This window comes from Ahaetulla prasina, chromosome 5 (genome assembly GCF_028640845.1).
Source record: "Ahaetulla prasina isolate Xishuangbanna chromosome 5, ASM2864084v1, whole genome shotgun sequence".
Lineage (NCBI taxonomy): Eukaryota > Metazoa > Chordata > Lepidosauria > Squamata > Colubridae > Ahaetulla > Ahaetulla prasina.
The window spans coordinates 10,633,858-10,648,214 of NC_080543.1; the positions used below are offsets into that span (position 1 = coordinate 10,633,858).

General features: G+C 44.6%; 2 protein-coding genes across 8 annotated transcripts in view; one reads left to right on the forward strand and one right to left on the reverse strand.

The window, feature by feature from the left end:
* The window catches only part of CCDC83 (coiled-coil domain containing 83), a 42,127-nt gene extending 35,921 nt beyond the window's left edge, over positions 1–6,206 (forward strand). Inside the window, exons 9-11 of one of the 2 annotated variants that reach the window (XM_058185678.1) lie at positions 1,449–1,513; positions 5,269–5,447; positions 5,750–6,206. In XM_058185678.1, the coding sequence (XP_058041661.1) occupies positions 1,449–1,513; positions 5,269–5,447; positions 5,750–5,926 (421 nt within the window). In that variant the 3' untranslated portion in view covers positions 5,927–6,206. The remainder of the gene's footprint in view (positions 1–1,448; positions 1,514–5,268; positions 5,448–5,749) is intronic. The other variant, XM_058185679.1, reaches the window with a different exon arrangement.
* A 2,867-nt stretch (positions 6,207–9,073) lies between these two features.
* Positions 9,074–14,357, reverse strand: part of PICALM (phosphatidylinositol binding clathrin assembly protein) — an 86,068-nt gene continuing 80,784 nt past the window's right edge. For all 6 annotated transcript variants that reach the window (XM_058184688.1, XM_058184687.1, XM_058184689.1 and 3 more), the window contains one exon: positions 9,074–10,697. In XM_058184688.1, coding sequence (XP_058040671.1) covers positions 10,683–10,697 — 15 coding nt within the window. In that variant the 3' untranslated portion in view covers positions 9,074–10,682. The remainder of the gene's footprint in view (positions 10,698–14,357) is intronic.

Below are 14,357 nucleotides of genomic sequence, written 5' to 3' on the forward strand. Positions count from 1 at the left end.
TCACCCTACAAAAAGTTGAGACCAACATCTTTAGTCGTTTCCTGCTGCTCCCGTTTTCCAAAGGGTAAAGTTTTTTGGAAAAAACAACAACAACAACTAAACGGATCTTTGAGGATCTCCAGATATTTTGAATCTAACTCTCGTCTGTCCTGACAAATTTTGGGGTTGAAAGAAATAGGTGATGGAAAACCTCTGGAGATTGCAGGTTTCTGCAATGTGAATGCTTTTTGGTTAGCATTACTTGACTTTTCATATCGTAGGAAACTTTTTTTTCAGCAAAGACAGACCAGGGGTGTCTCAAACCTTGGCAACTTTTAAGACTTGTGGGTTTCAACTCCCAGAATTTCCCAATCAGCATGGCTGGCTAAGGGATTCTGGGAGTTGAAGTCCACAAGTCTTAAAGTTGCCAAATTTTGAGATTCCTACTATACAGCAGGGTTTTTTAAACCCAGAATTCCCCAGAGTTGAAGTTCAATTTAAGTGGGGGTGGATGGGTTTAGTACTTAGGAATCAAGGTTGGTGGGTTTTTTCCTCCTTTTTTAACCTCCTGGGGATTTCTTGAACTAGTCCCAGCAGTTTTCTTGCCAAAGTTTTTGTTATGATCCAGGCCCAAGTAGGTAGTATTAGACGCAATCAGAGCAAAAAACAAACAGACTTTATTAGAACAGCTGAGAATTAACTGATTCTCAGCGTAGTCCAAACTAAATCAAAGCAAATTCTTCATAACACAATTCTTCAGTCTTATCAACAACCTTAGTCTAATTAGGCAAACTGCCAAAGGCTTTTCTTGGCAAAAGTTCAGAAGCAGAAGAGGCCGACAAGAAACAAATGCAGCAAGACAAGGAGCAAGTCTATCAACATTGTTTTCCAGCAAAGAGCCCAAATGCCGTTGCTGGTCTTTTAAGCCTATGGGAGGGGCCAATCATCTCTTGGCCCTACTCCCGAGTCGTCCTCTTAGCTTTAGCTGCTCTTGCCTTCTGGCAGCTCTTCTCATGCATACATGGATTAGAAACAGGCTCCTCCTGTTCCTCTGCCTCACTACTGTCAGCCTCTGGAGGCTCCGGAGTCCGCACCTCACTACCAGATGGCCCTGGCCCCACCTCTGCCTCCGATGCAGAGCCCTCATGCAGGCCTTCCCCAATCTCCAGGACTGGCCCATGTTCTTCCTCAGCCTCATCGCTTTCCGACTCCATTGCCAGCTCCACAGGCTGCTGGCAGACCACAACAGTTTTTTTGAAAGTGGTTTGCCATTGCCTGCATCCTAGGGCTGAAAGAGAGGGACTGGCCCAAGATCATCTATCTGGTTTCATGCCTAAAGTGGAACTGGAACTCAAGTCTCCCAGTTTCTAGACAGATGCTTGCACCACAACCTGTCTTTCGCCATAGTTTTCTGGTGGGTTACTGTCACGTATTTTGGTGCTACTTTTGCTATGTTTTGCATTTTCCAGGAAACTGTTTCTTACTCAAGGAGCTGGCTTGCAGGTTCCTGAAGAACGCATCGATCAAGAAGAAGGTAATTACCTCTTTTTGTTGTTGTTGTTGTCTAAATCAGATTGATCTGCCTAAGTCTTGCAAGCGGTGAGTTATCAAAGAAAGGCACTTGAAGTAGTAGTAGCGAATTTGGAGAACGAAGCTGCCATCCTGTCTTCAACCATAGTAGTAACTGTGAGAGGGATCTTGGAGTCCTAGTGGACAATTCTGGACTGCATAAACAGAGGGATAGAATCAAGATCACAGGAAGAGTTAATACCACTTTATAATGCCTTGGTAAGGCCACACTTGGAATATTGCATTCAGTTTTGGTCGCCACGATGTAAAAAGGATGTTGAGACTAGAAAGAGCGCAGAGAAGAGCAACGAAGATGATTAGGGGACTGGAGGCTAAAACATATGAAGAACGGTTGCAGGAACTCAGTCTGCCTAGTTTAATGAAAAGAAGGACTAGGGGAGACATTATAGCAGTGTTCCAATATCTCAGGGGTTGCCACAAAGAAGAGGGAGTCAAAGTATTCTCCAAAGCACCTGAGGGCTGAACAAGAAGCAATGGGTGGAAACTAATCAAGAAGCAACCTAGAACTAAGGAGAAATTTCCTGACAGTTAGAACAATTAATCAGTGGAACAACTTGCCTGCAGAAGTTGTAAATGCTCCAACACTGGAAATTTTTAAGAAAATGTTGGATAGCCATTTGTCTGAAATGGAGTAGGGTTTCCTGCCTGGGCAGGGGGTTGGACTAGAAGGCCTCCAAGGTCCCTTCCAACTCTGATATTATTATTATTATATTTTATTTATTTCTATACTATATTTTTATTAATATCTCACCTTTATTGTTTTTATAAGTAACTCAAGACAGTAAACATACTTAATCCTCTTTTCTTCTCCTATTTTCCCCACGATAACAATCTTGTGAGGTGATTTGGGCTGAGAGAGAGGGACTGGTTCAAAGTCACCCAGCTGGCATTCCAGTGATAGGTTTCAATTTTTTTTTACTACAGGTTCTGTGGGCGTGGCTTGGTGGGTGTGGCGTGGCTTGGTGGGCATGGCAGGGGAAAGATACTGTAAAATCTCCATTCCCTCCAGGGGATCTAGGAGCAGGTTACTGCAAAATCCCCATTTCCTCCCAATCAGCTGGGAATTGGGAGGCAGAGAATAGATGGGGGTGGGGCCAGTCAGAATTATTACTACTGGTTCTCCGAACTACTCAAAATTTCCGCTCCTGGTTCTCCAGAACTGGTCAGAACCTGCTGAAACCCACCTCTGCGGCATTCATGCCTAGGATGGGACTAGAACTCATCGTCTCCTGGTGATTGAAGGACAGTGCTGCAGGGCTTAGGTTGGTGTTTTGGTTTTAAATTTCACCTATAAAATGCTTCCCCTCCTTTCTATGTCCTATTTTTCACCAATCTCAAGGCATTTCTAAGAAAACAAACCCTTCCCATGAATATTTGAAGCCCACCAATCGTAAGAAAGTTAATTCTCCTTCAGCAGTAATTCCTTTCAGAAAGAACCAAAATCTAAACGTTTCTTCCCCCCCCTCACAACTGAGAGTAAAGACATTCTTTCCAAAATCCCATGATGATACAGATAAAAGGTAAAGTAAAGGTTCCCCTCGCACATACGTGCTAGTCATTCCCGACTCTAGGGGGTGGTGCTCATCTCCGTTTCAAAGCCGAAGAGCCAGCGCTGTCCGAAGACGTCTCCGTGGTCATGTGGCCGGCATGACTCAATGCCAAAGGTGCACGGAACACTGTTACCTTCCCACCAAGGTGGTCCCTATTTTTTCTACTTGCATTTTTAAGTGCTTTCGAAACTGCTAGGTTGGCAGAAGCTGGGACAAGTAACGGGAGCTCACCCTGTTACACCGCAGCACTAGGGATTCGAACCGCTGAGCTGCCAACCTTTCAATTGACAAGCTCAACGTCCTAGCCCCTGAGCCACCGCATCCCTACGATGATACAGATATATCATACCAAATAGAAGTTCTGAAAATCTGAGCTTGTATAATTTTTTACAGCACACTAGGTGCCTTTTTTCAAGCTAAGGACCACGATATGATAAATTGTCTGAGTGGACAGTCACTTAAATATGAGCCAGCAGTGTGCTGCAGTTGCCAAAAAAGCCAACCTACTCCTAGGCTGCATTAACAGAGGGATAGAATCAAGATCACATGAAGTGTTAATATCATTTCATAATCCCTTGGTAAGGCCACACTTTCAATACTGCATCCAGTTTTGGTCTCCATGATGTAAAAAAGATGTTGAGACTCCAAAAAGAGAAGAACAGCAAAGATGATTAGGGGACTGGAGCAGTGGTGGGATTCAAGTAATTTAACAACCGATTCTCTGCCCTAATGATTTCTTCCAACAACCAGTTTGCCAAACTGCTCAGAAAGTTAACAACCGGTTCTCCTGAAGTGGTGCGAACTGGCTGAATCCCACCACTGGACTGGAGACTAAAACTTACAAAGAACGGTTTCAGGAATTGGATATGTATGTCTAGTTTAATGAAAAGAAGGATCGGGACAGGCGTGAAATCCAGCAGGTTCTGACAGGTTCTGGAGAACCTGTAGCGGAAATTTTGAGCAGTTCGGGGAACCGGTAGCGGAAATTTTGAGTAGTTCGAAGAACTGGCAAATACCATCTCTGGCTGGCCCCAGAGTGGGGTGGGAATGGAGATGTTGCAATATCTTTCCCCCTAGAGTGGGGTGTGAATGGAGATGTTGCAGTACCCTTCCCCCTGGAGTTGGGTGGGAATGGGGATTTTGCAGTATCCTTCCCCTGCCACGCCCACCAAGCCACGCCATGCCCACAGAACCGGTAGTAAAAAAATTTGGATTTCACCACTGATCAGGGGTGATATGATAGCAGGGTTCCAATATTTCAGGGGCTGAAAAGAGAGAGTCAAGCTATTCTCCAAAGCACCTGAGGGCAGGATAAGAAGCAATGGGTGGAAGCTAATCAAGGAGAGAAGCAACCTAGAAATAAGGAGAAATTTCCTGACAAAATAATTATTAAGTAGAATGACCTGCCTCCAGAAGTTGTGGCTGCTTCATTGCTGAAGGCTTTTAAGAAGAGACCGGTCACCCACTTGTCTGAAACGATACAGGGTCTCCTGCTGGTACAATGGGTTGGACTAGAACAGGGGTAGTCAACCTTTTTATATCTACCGGCCACTTTTGTATCTCTGTTAGTAGTAAAATTTTCTAACTGCCCACTGGTTCCACAGTAATGCGCTGTGTATCGTCATCTGCGCATGCCTCTCGCGCATCGTGGATTGGATTTTGGGGGGGGGGGCGCCGGCTACCAGCTCTGCTTTTCTGTTACAGCTGGGTGTGGGGGGAGATGTGCGAGCTATTTTTGGCTGAGGCTTTTTTGTTTGCGGTTGCACTATAACGCCATTTAGTTTCACTTAGGTAACGTGAATTAAACTTATGCGTGGGGTGATACAAATAGTATATTTTCAGAAATTTAAATTGTCATGGGGAATTTTATGAAAACCTAATGAAAATGTTTTTAAATAATGCTATGAAAATTTTTTAAAAAGTCAATTAAAAAAAAGGAAAGTGCTTCAGTATCGGACAAAACCCCTACAGTCCACCATGAAAGCTGGAACGTCCACTAGTGGGCGGTAGGGACCAGGTTGACTACCACTGGACTAGAACCTTCCAACGCTTACTTTCTATGATCATTACATTTCTGTAATGAAATGTAAAATTGATCGTCAGGAATAAAAAACAAAAAAATAATAATTTATAATTTATTTTATAAAAGCAGATGAAGAGGTGATGTCAGCAACGGAGCTAGTCATTTCTGTGGATCCAGAGTCAAGTGAAGAGAGAAGGGTATCGGGGAAGCAGTCAATGGATGACTTTGAAGTGGTTTATTTACGGGGAATGTCCAAAAATGAGTTTCTACCTCCTCTGCTGTATGAAGACACAAATGACTTCAAGGTAAAGATTTATCTTCCTCTGCTAAGATTTGGTGGCGGTAGCGGAGTGGGAGAACTAGATGGGTTGAGAATTATGGAAGTTCAATCTATCCCTTTTGGATAGACTTGCCTCCAGAAGTTGTAAATGCTCCAACATTGAAACATTGAAAGACAGCGCTGGCTCTTCGGCTTTGAAACGGAGATGAGCACCGCCCCCTAGAGTCGGGAACAACTAGCACATACGTGTGAGGGGAACCTTTACCATTACCTTTTACAAGTATATTTATCACCAAATAATACCATCCTCTTTTGTTCCAAATCAAGGAGTATAAGGAGCTGGGTCCTTTGGATGTGAAATTAATGTGCACTGTGGGCGAAAAGATGCCAATTCACGAAGACATGAAAGAAATGCCCAGCAAAGCTCAATTGGAAGAGAGGTACGACCCAAGTGAACCGTCAAAGCACATCACTTACCGTATGATCAAATCTGTATTTCCTTAAAAATTGACCTTGGAGCTTAAGATACCCTTTCGGTGCATATATGAAAAAAGAGGAAGAAGAATTAAAAATATTGGCTCTCGATTGTTGAGGCTTTTTTTTTTTTTTTTTTTTTGCAACTGATCTACAACTTAAAAGAGATTTGCGTTGGAGGCACCCGGAAAAAATATAATGTTGTATTGTTGAGTTCCTGTCATTTGTTCCCATCAGATATAAACTTGCTTGTTACGGAAATGGAAGTGTATGAATTGTTTATGTCTGGTAGATGAAAACTTCCAAAGTAACTTTACTCCCTGGGTGGTCTACAAAAAAAGAGGAAAGTTTTTTCACCCTTCCCCCCAAAGCTACAGTTCTCAGCTTTCAAATATTAAGAAAAACCTGCCGTTTTCTAGAAGACGAAATAAAAGGGCTGGATTTCTATACGTGCAGTTGTGTCCCATGCTCCTACTTTTCGGTAGTTTTTGAAAAACGAATAACCAGTCCTAGCTATGTGTGACATACCGTATTTTTCAGACGCACCCGGAATATAAGACGCATTAAGATTTCAAAGAAGTTTTTGCCCTCCCCCAGCCCCCAGGAGCACTCTGCAGGCCTCCCAAATCCTCTGCGCATCCTGTTTTTGCAAAAAATGCCCCCGTTTTTGTGAAAGGGTTTGGGAGTCCTGGAAAGTGCTCCTGGGAGCTGGAGAGGGCAAAAATGCGATGCATGGGGGGGTGGGGAGGCCAAAAACAGGCCCATTTTTTTTGCAAAAATGGGGCACGCAGAGGGTTTGGGAGGCCTGTAGAGTACTCCTGGGGGGCTGGAGAGGGCAAAAACACAATTTTTGCAAAAAATGGGCCAGTTATTGGCCTCCCAAACCCTCTGCGTGCCCCATTTTTGTGAAGTGGTATAGTTTTAAATATTTTCCGATGGAAAATGATTTCCATCAGAAAAATAGGGAGTGACCAGACCTGATTTGAAAGTCACAATGCTCAACAGAATCACCGGAAGTACCAAGTACTTAAAACCACATTTTAAAGTTTTCCATTAAATGAACCTTCTGACAAGCAAAGTAGATGGGGGATTCACTAAACAACCGTGTCACTAACTTAACAACTGCAGTGATTCACTTAAGAACTGTGGCAAAAAAGCTCATAAAATGGAGCGAGTCATTTAACTGTCTCACTTAGCAACAGAAATTTTAGGCTCAATTGTGGTCGTAAGTCAGCGACTAGTGGTATTTCTCCAGTACAAAAATTCACATGCATTAATTTGATCAGCATAGACTTAAATGAAGGGACATGGTGAAGCAACACTTGCTTCAGTTTATGTTTGCTGATCCCACAACACAAACTGTGCACATCGACAATATAGGCATGACGAGGTTAACACACACGACACAAAACACTCCCAGATATCATAACGTTGAGAATTTAACGGTCTCTCAACAAAATCATTTCGGTTACAATAAACCCTCTGTCATTTCAGAATGTTGTCCAAATGGAAATTTTATCCATCGTTAATCAGATCTTTTTCTGAAACAAAATGGAATCCATTATTAAATCAATGTAAAACCAAGCAAGAATTGTACTAATTGGGAAAAATTTGAGTTGTATACGGATGATTCACAATCATCCAGGTCACGGTTGTCCCAAAGGTACTTTTCCAAAAGGCACCTGGCCTTCCTTGGTTTTTTTTTTTCCCCTTGAAAACTGAAGAAGCTTCTTGGATGTGAAGCAGAATGTTTTGAGTTCAATTCCCAGAGACAGATATCTATGTAATTTCATTTGTAGTTGGCTATTGCCCAGGTCTGGGGCTTCTTGATATTCTCCCATCAAATATAAATCATATTTGAATCTGGCATCTAAATGTTAAGTGCCAAATGTTTTTTTTCCCACCCAGAAGAAAATGGGGGAAAAAAATGAAAGCTTAGAAAAGAGCAGGGGGAAAAAAATCACTTATATTTGAAAGTAACGCAATAGTGCTCAATGTGGAAAGTAGCTATTTCTAAAGAGAACCTCTGGTTGGGTTGACGAGTGGCAGGCTTGCGTTCGAGACCTGGTTGCTGCCATGCAGTGGGGCGAGCTCCTGTCACTCACTCCAGCTCCTGGCAACTCAGCTGTTCAAAAGGCCGCGTGTAGATAGATGGGTACCACTTTGGTGATGTCATGGAGCCCGAGTCCGCGGAGGACGGGCCGGAGCTGGGGCTGACGGAGGTCGAGGGGGCGGCCTCGTTAGCTCCAGAGGAACATGGGGAGGAGCAGGACAAGGCAGCCCCAGGTCCCTCAGGCCTCGAATGGCTTGCCAGCAGGGAAGAATGGTGGCAGGATGACCAGGGGAGCGGGGAAGAGAGGGCGGGGAATGGAGATGAGGAGCAACGGAGCTGAGGCGATGAGCAAGGTCTGCCCCCTCCTGAACCTCGAGCATAGAGAGGCAGGAGCAGCGCAGGCCGACCTGAAGACTCGGGAGATCGCCCCGCCCCTCTTCACAAGGCACACCTGGGGACTGAGACTTAAGGAAGGGTGTTTGTCTGGAAAAAGCGCTGAATTTGTGGTTTTGTGTGCTATTGCCAACGTTTGGAGTTCACTGGACTTCTTGCCTTCTTGCTGCCTTATTACTTTGCCTCACTGGACCTCTTGCCTTGAAGCCATTGTGCTAACAGCGTTTTGCTGGATACGCAGCCAGAAGCTGCTGGAGGTGCGTATGAGCGCTTTACTCCGGGACTTGCCATAAATGTGGGAGCGTTTGGGGGAAACTTGGAGCAATAAAGGGGGAGTTTGAACTATCAGCTGGCTGTGTTGCTTCCATTCCTTGCACTGGGTCATCACAAGTAAACAACTTATTGGGAAACACAAAAACACAAAAGGAGCCCCAACTGGGTATCTCCTGGGGAACGATGATGTAACCAGTTGATCCTTTCACCACAGGAAGTGCTTCAGTGCTTCTGACACGGAAGTCTAGTATAGCTCTCTAAGTGTTTGCAATCGTTTAAGACTATTCATGAAGACCTCAGTCCAAAAACCAAACACAGTATTTATCTGCAGCAGCTGGTGAGAATTTTCCTTCTCGCTTACTGAATTTATACAATAAACTAAAAGTTGCTATTTTTGCCCAGCATCCTTACAGAAATAAACTTCACCCCCTCACAGATTCATACCGCAACTCAAAAAGGTTTGTGGAAGCTGCATTTTATTTGAAAATCCACCTTTTTTGCTAACATACATTTTATAACATTTTAAACAAAAATAGAATCTGCAGAGACAATGCAGCAAATATGCTTAATTCATGTACAGAATTGCTTTCATGCCCCCAGACTATCCTCCTTTTAAGGCCCCAAATGCCACCTAAACCGATAGGATGTATTTACATATAGCACCGATCCACAGTGCTGTTTTCAAATTCACCAAAGAACAAAAAAAAAAAAAGGGGATTCCTATGCACTGAGAATCCAGGGCACCAGGAAGTCACCCCGAAACAAGATTCGATGGAGCTTCCCCTGGAGAACTTCATGGTAGGGTTGCCCATTAGCAAAGACCCGACTTTCCCTTCTGAGATTTTCATTCTATTTCTTGGTACATGATTCAAACGCAGAAAAGAAGTCGTCTGGTTTTTTTTTCCCGCCCCCCCACTCACATAATACACCAGAACTGTCTGTAGTTGTTTGCTTTTTTGTTTTTTTTGTTTTATACAGAGAAGGAAAGTCTTTGAAAGTGAAAGCAATTCCTCACATTCATTTGGAAAAGGCTGTTATGTCAAGTGTAAGATAAATGGCATGCCAAGCACAAAGCAAGGAAAAGCTTTCTCAAAGCACCGAGGGGGGACGGCTGGTCAAAAAAAATTACCATGCTCCCACCAGTCAGCTGTTCCCCCCCCTTTCCCCAAATCTTGAGCAGAACTGGCAACTTCATCCATCGATCGCTCTTAATTCCTGGAGGGTATTCCATAAGGGGCATTTTCTTCAGACCTTGGAACGTGCCCAATATTCCGCATGGCAGGAGTGTGGATTGAGAATTGTCTAGAAATTGTTCCGGTGGATAAAAAAAAATGATAATAAAAAGGAGACGAACTCTTAACGGGAGACCCATAGTATACATCGGCATTCGTTTCTCCAGAGAGGAGGCGGTTTTGTGATACATTTGTTATTTTAAACGGATAATCATAAATAAATACAAAACAATAATACATAAAGGAATGTCTATGCGAACGGAATATATAATTTGGTTGGCTTGGGGGTTTTTGTGTGTGTGTTTTGTTTTTTAAGTTAAAACTTTTCGGCATGGAGTCTAGAAGGTTGGTGACGAATGGAGAGAAGAGGCTGTCGAATAAAAGAGTTAGGATTTGATCCTCGAGAGAAAAGCCACTGAAGTTAAGGAAAAAAAACGAGGTGTCCAGCTCTTCATTCCAAAGAGAACTTTCCAGAACACCAATTAGCAGAATAGGTAGCTTCTTTCATAGGTTACCAATCAACATTATAAAATAGGGGGCAGGAGTTACTAACATGTTAAGTTACCGCGGGAAGGGGGGGGGGAGGAAATAGAAAAAAGATCCCACACCAAATTTGTGGCAATTCTTGGCTTTATACCACACTGCAGGGTGCTGAGATTTCCTTAGGTTGGCCGAGAGACCCACCAACTTTGTTGTGGGCTTTGCATGATTTGAGTCTGTTCTACTGGAGAGCTGGAGAGACTTCCATTTGGACTGAGCTGCAAAAAAAGGGTTGGTCACTTGAGCACACGTGTCTTTCTGGGATTTTTTTCTCGTTCCGCTCCGTCTGGCATGATTACATAAACTGGATCTGAGGAGGGGAAAAAAAAGATGAAATCAAGATTAGATTGTCGATAGAAGAGGATATCCATAACTTGTGAACTGTGGGGGTCCTTGGTGCTCGCTGAGCGTGGTTGTTTTCTTGTTGCAGATGTTTCATTACCCAGCTAGATAACAGCATCAGTTGCTGCACTGATGTTACCTAGTTGCATGATGAAACAATGCTCAGAGCGCACCAAGGAAGGTCACAGATCACCTTAACAATGTCAGCACACAACTCTTAATTTCTTCTTATGTCATCCCTTTGCTAGCCACATGTTTAAAACCTAAAGGAAACCTCCAAAGTATCTCTGATGTAGCCAACATCATTCTACAATCATCATCATCATCTCCTATTAACAACCCCATAAGGCATTGCAGGGTGTAGTCTGGGCAACTGAATGGAGTTAGCAGTGTGTTTTAATGGCCGGATGCCCTTCCTGTCACCAATGTGGAGTTTTGTTCAGGAGATATATTTCCATTGTGCCCAGAGAGAGAAATATCTGCCTCTACGTAGGACTGAACTCACAGCCTCCCGATTGTGAGGCGAGAGCTCCACCACTAGGCCACCAAACCACTCCAACATCACTCTTACAATGAAGGATAAGTTATTGGAGAGAACTGCCCTATGTCACACAAATGTACAATTGGTTTCCATTCAACAAGAGATGGAGATGTGGCATAGCCATGACAGCTGTTTTATATATACCACCCTTCAGCCCAATATGGAATTTAAAATACAGGTGGCAACTTTGACAGATGCAGAAATGGAAGTACAGGCAAAATGGGGCAACTCTCCTCACAACACTAGAGAGGGCAACAGAGTTAACTGTCAACTGGCTTTCTAGCAACCACAACACAAAAGTGGCGGAGAGACTTTTGACCTAAAATGTAATGCAAAACAAACACAAAATCCAAAAATGCGATGGAAGGGCAAAGAAAGAAAGAAAGTTATTCTGGGAACCCAGTTAACATGAGAAAAAGATTTAATACTTGGAGAATGACATTAATACTTGAATCCAGCCATTTACAATCTCCGTGTAGATTTATTTGATATGTACTCAATGTACACAACTGGGGAGATTCAGGTCTTTGGGACATGGGGCTCACTTATGACACCCGGGAAGATAGCAGCAGAGGCATCTCAAGGTACCGGCTGCTGATTCCGATTCAGAGGTCCCTCCAAATCCAACGTACAAACCTGTGCGTTTTATTATTTTCAACCAACATGACATGGTTTTCAGGAGTTTTAGGGGCAACGCCGCTAAAATTCCACACCCTCGGGGAAAGTTTGCTGGAGCTCATCCAATCAAACCATTCAAACATGCAATTTTACAGCGACCTCCCCAACGTGAACAATATTTTGATGCGATCGTGGCAAGGCACCCCCCCCTCTGTGACGACGAAGGGGTTGTTTTCTAGGACAGGGGTCTCCAACCTTAGTAACTTTAAGCCTGGAGGACTTCAGCTCCCAGAATGCCTGTTGTGACCCAGGTTCCTGGACTCGGACTCCTGGACTCGGATGATTCAGAAAGTGAGGGAGAAGACCTGGCAAGGCCTGCTTCTCCTGGGCCCTCTCCCTCCCTGGCACCTACCCAAAGGGAGGAGGAGGGGCCAGCAAGGCCTGATTCTCCCGGGCCTTCTTCTGATTTGGCAACGCCCCAAGAACAGTTTTGCAGTGATGCAAGACTGCGCAGACGTGACCAGCGCGCGCAGCAGAGGAAGCGTTGGGACAAAGCCAAAAAATGATGAGTCATGCAGTGACATCTGCAGAGGCTATAAAAGGAGGCGGAACTTCCTGGCTTTTTGTCTTGGACAAAGCAGTGAATTTGCGCGGGCAAACTATACCAATGGAGGGAAGAATATATTTGTGAGTAATTCTGGCCTTATCTATAATTTCCTCGTTATCTCCAGAGACTTGGCAGGCCCGTGGGTAGACGTGGCCAGAACATTTATCTATGTAAATAAATTAGAAAAGGAGGCCTTTGACTGACTCTTTGTTGGAAGTATTGGGGGAGGGAAACAGAACAATGCCCCAGCTAGATTTGCTGGCTGGGGAATTCTGGGAGTTGAAGTCCGCCAGGCTTGAAGTTGCCAAGGTTGGAGACCCCTGTTCTAGGAGGCAGCCGCCAACATCCCTCCCACACCCACACCCGAAATGAACATGCAATACCTAAAGGATCCTACAAGAAATCCTGCAGGGAGACCTCTGCAAAAGGGTCCTTTTCTGAAGGTCTGTGTGGACTCTGAGTGGATGGGCTGGAGGCGGCAGACAGCTGGGAGAGAAGATGGCGGAAAGGGAAAGGGAGAGAGGGAGAGAAAGAGAGAGGCCTCAATGACAGAACCAAGAAGGCAGGAAATGTAATGGTGGAGAAGGCAAGTTAGGAGAAAAGGTAGTTACAGCTGAGGTGGACTGGTTAAAAGGGAAAACAGAAAAAAGGAATCATGGCATGAAAAATACCATTTGCGCTCCAATGGTATGGTAGATGTCAAAAAGTCAAGGTAGCAGTTGTTGTGACCCAGGCCCAAGTAGGTAGTAGTAGACGCAATCAGTTCGAAAACAAACAGACTTTATTAGAACAGCTGAGAATTAAACTCATTCTCAGCGTCTCCAAATTAAATCAAAGCAAATTCTTCATAACACAAGTCTTATCACCATCCTTGGTCTAATTAGGCAAACTGCCAAAGGCTTTTCTTGGCAAAAGTTCAAAAGCAGAAGACACCGACAAGAAATAAATGCAGCAAGACCAGGAGCAATTCTAACAACGTTGTTTTCTGATAAAGAGCCCAAAAGCCGTTGCTGGTCTTATGGGAGGGGCCAATCATCTCTTGCCCCTACTCCCGAGTCGTCGTCTTTGCTTTAGCTGCTCTTGCCTTCTGGCAGCTGTTCTCATGCGTGCATGAGGAACAGGCTCCTCCTGTTCCTCTGCCTCACTACCGTCAGCCTCTTGAGGCTCTGGAGTCTGCACATCACTCCCAGATGGCCCTGGCCGCACCTCTGCCTCCGACGAAGAGCCCTCATCTGGGCCTTCCCCAGCCTCCAGGACTGGCCCATGTACTTCCTCAGCCTCATTGCTGTCTGACTCTGTTGCCAGCCCCGCAGGCTGCTGGCGGACCACAACAGCAGTAGCAACAGCACTTAGACTTATATAGTGCTCTCTAAGCGGTGTACAGAATCAGCCTCTTGCCCCCCAACAATCTGGGTCCTCATTTTACCGATCTCAGAAGGATGGAAGGCTGAGTCAACCTTGAGCCGGTGAGATTCGAACTGCCGTACTGCAGCTAGCAGTCGGCTGAAGTAGCCTGCAGTGCTGCATTCTAACCACTGCGCCACCACGGCTCATAGATTCCCCTAGAAACAGGGGATTCAGTATTTGGATGTGACTGGCAGAAAATGTTGGCATCTCAGCCATTCACAGGTGGTCCTCGACTTACAACCATTCATTTAGTGACTGACTGAAGTTAGAATGGCACTGGAAAAAAAGAGACATCACTTGGTTTTCACGTTAATGACTGTTGCAGCTTCGCTGTGGTCATGTGATCGAGATTCAGACGCTTGGCAACTGGTAGGTATTTATGACGGTTGCAGTGCCCCCAGGGTCATGTGATCACCATTTGCGACCTTCTGACAAGCAAAGTCCATGGGGAAGCC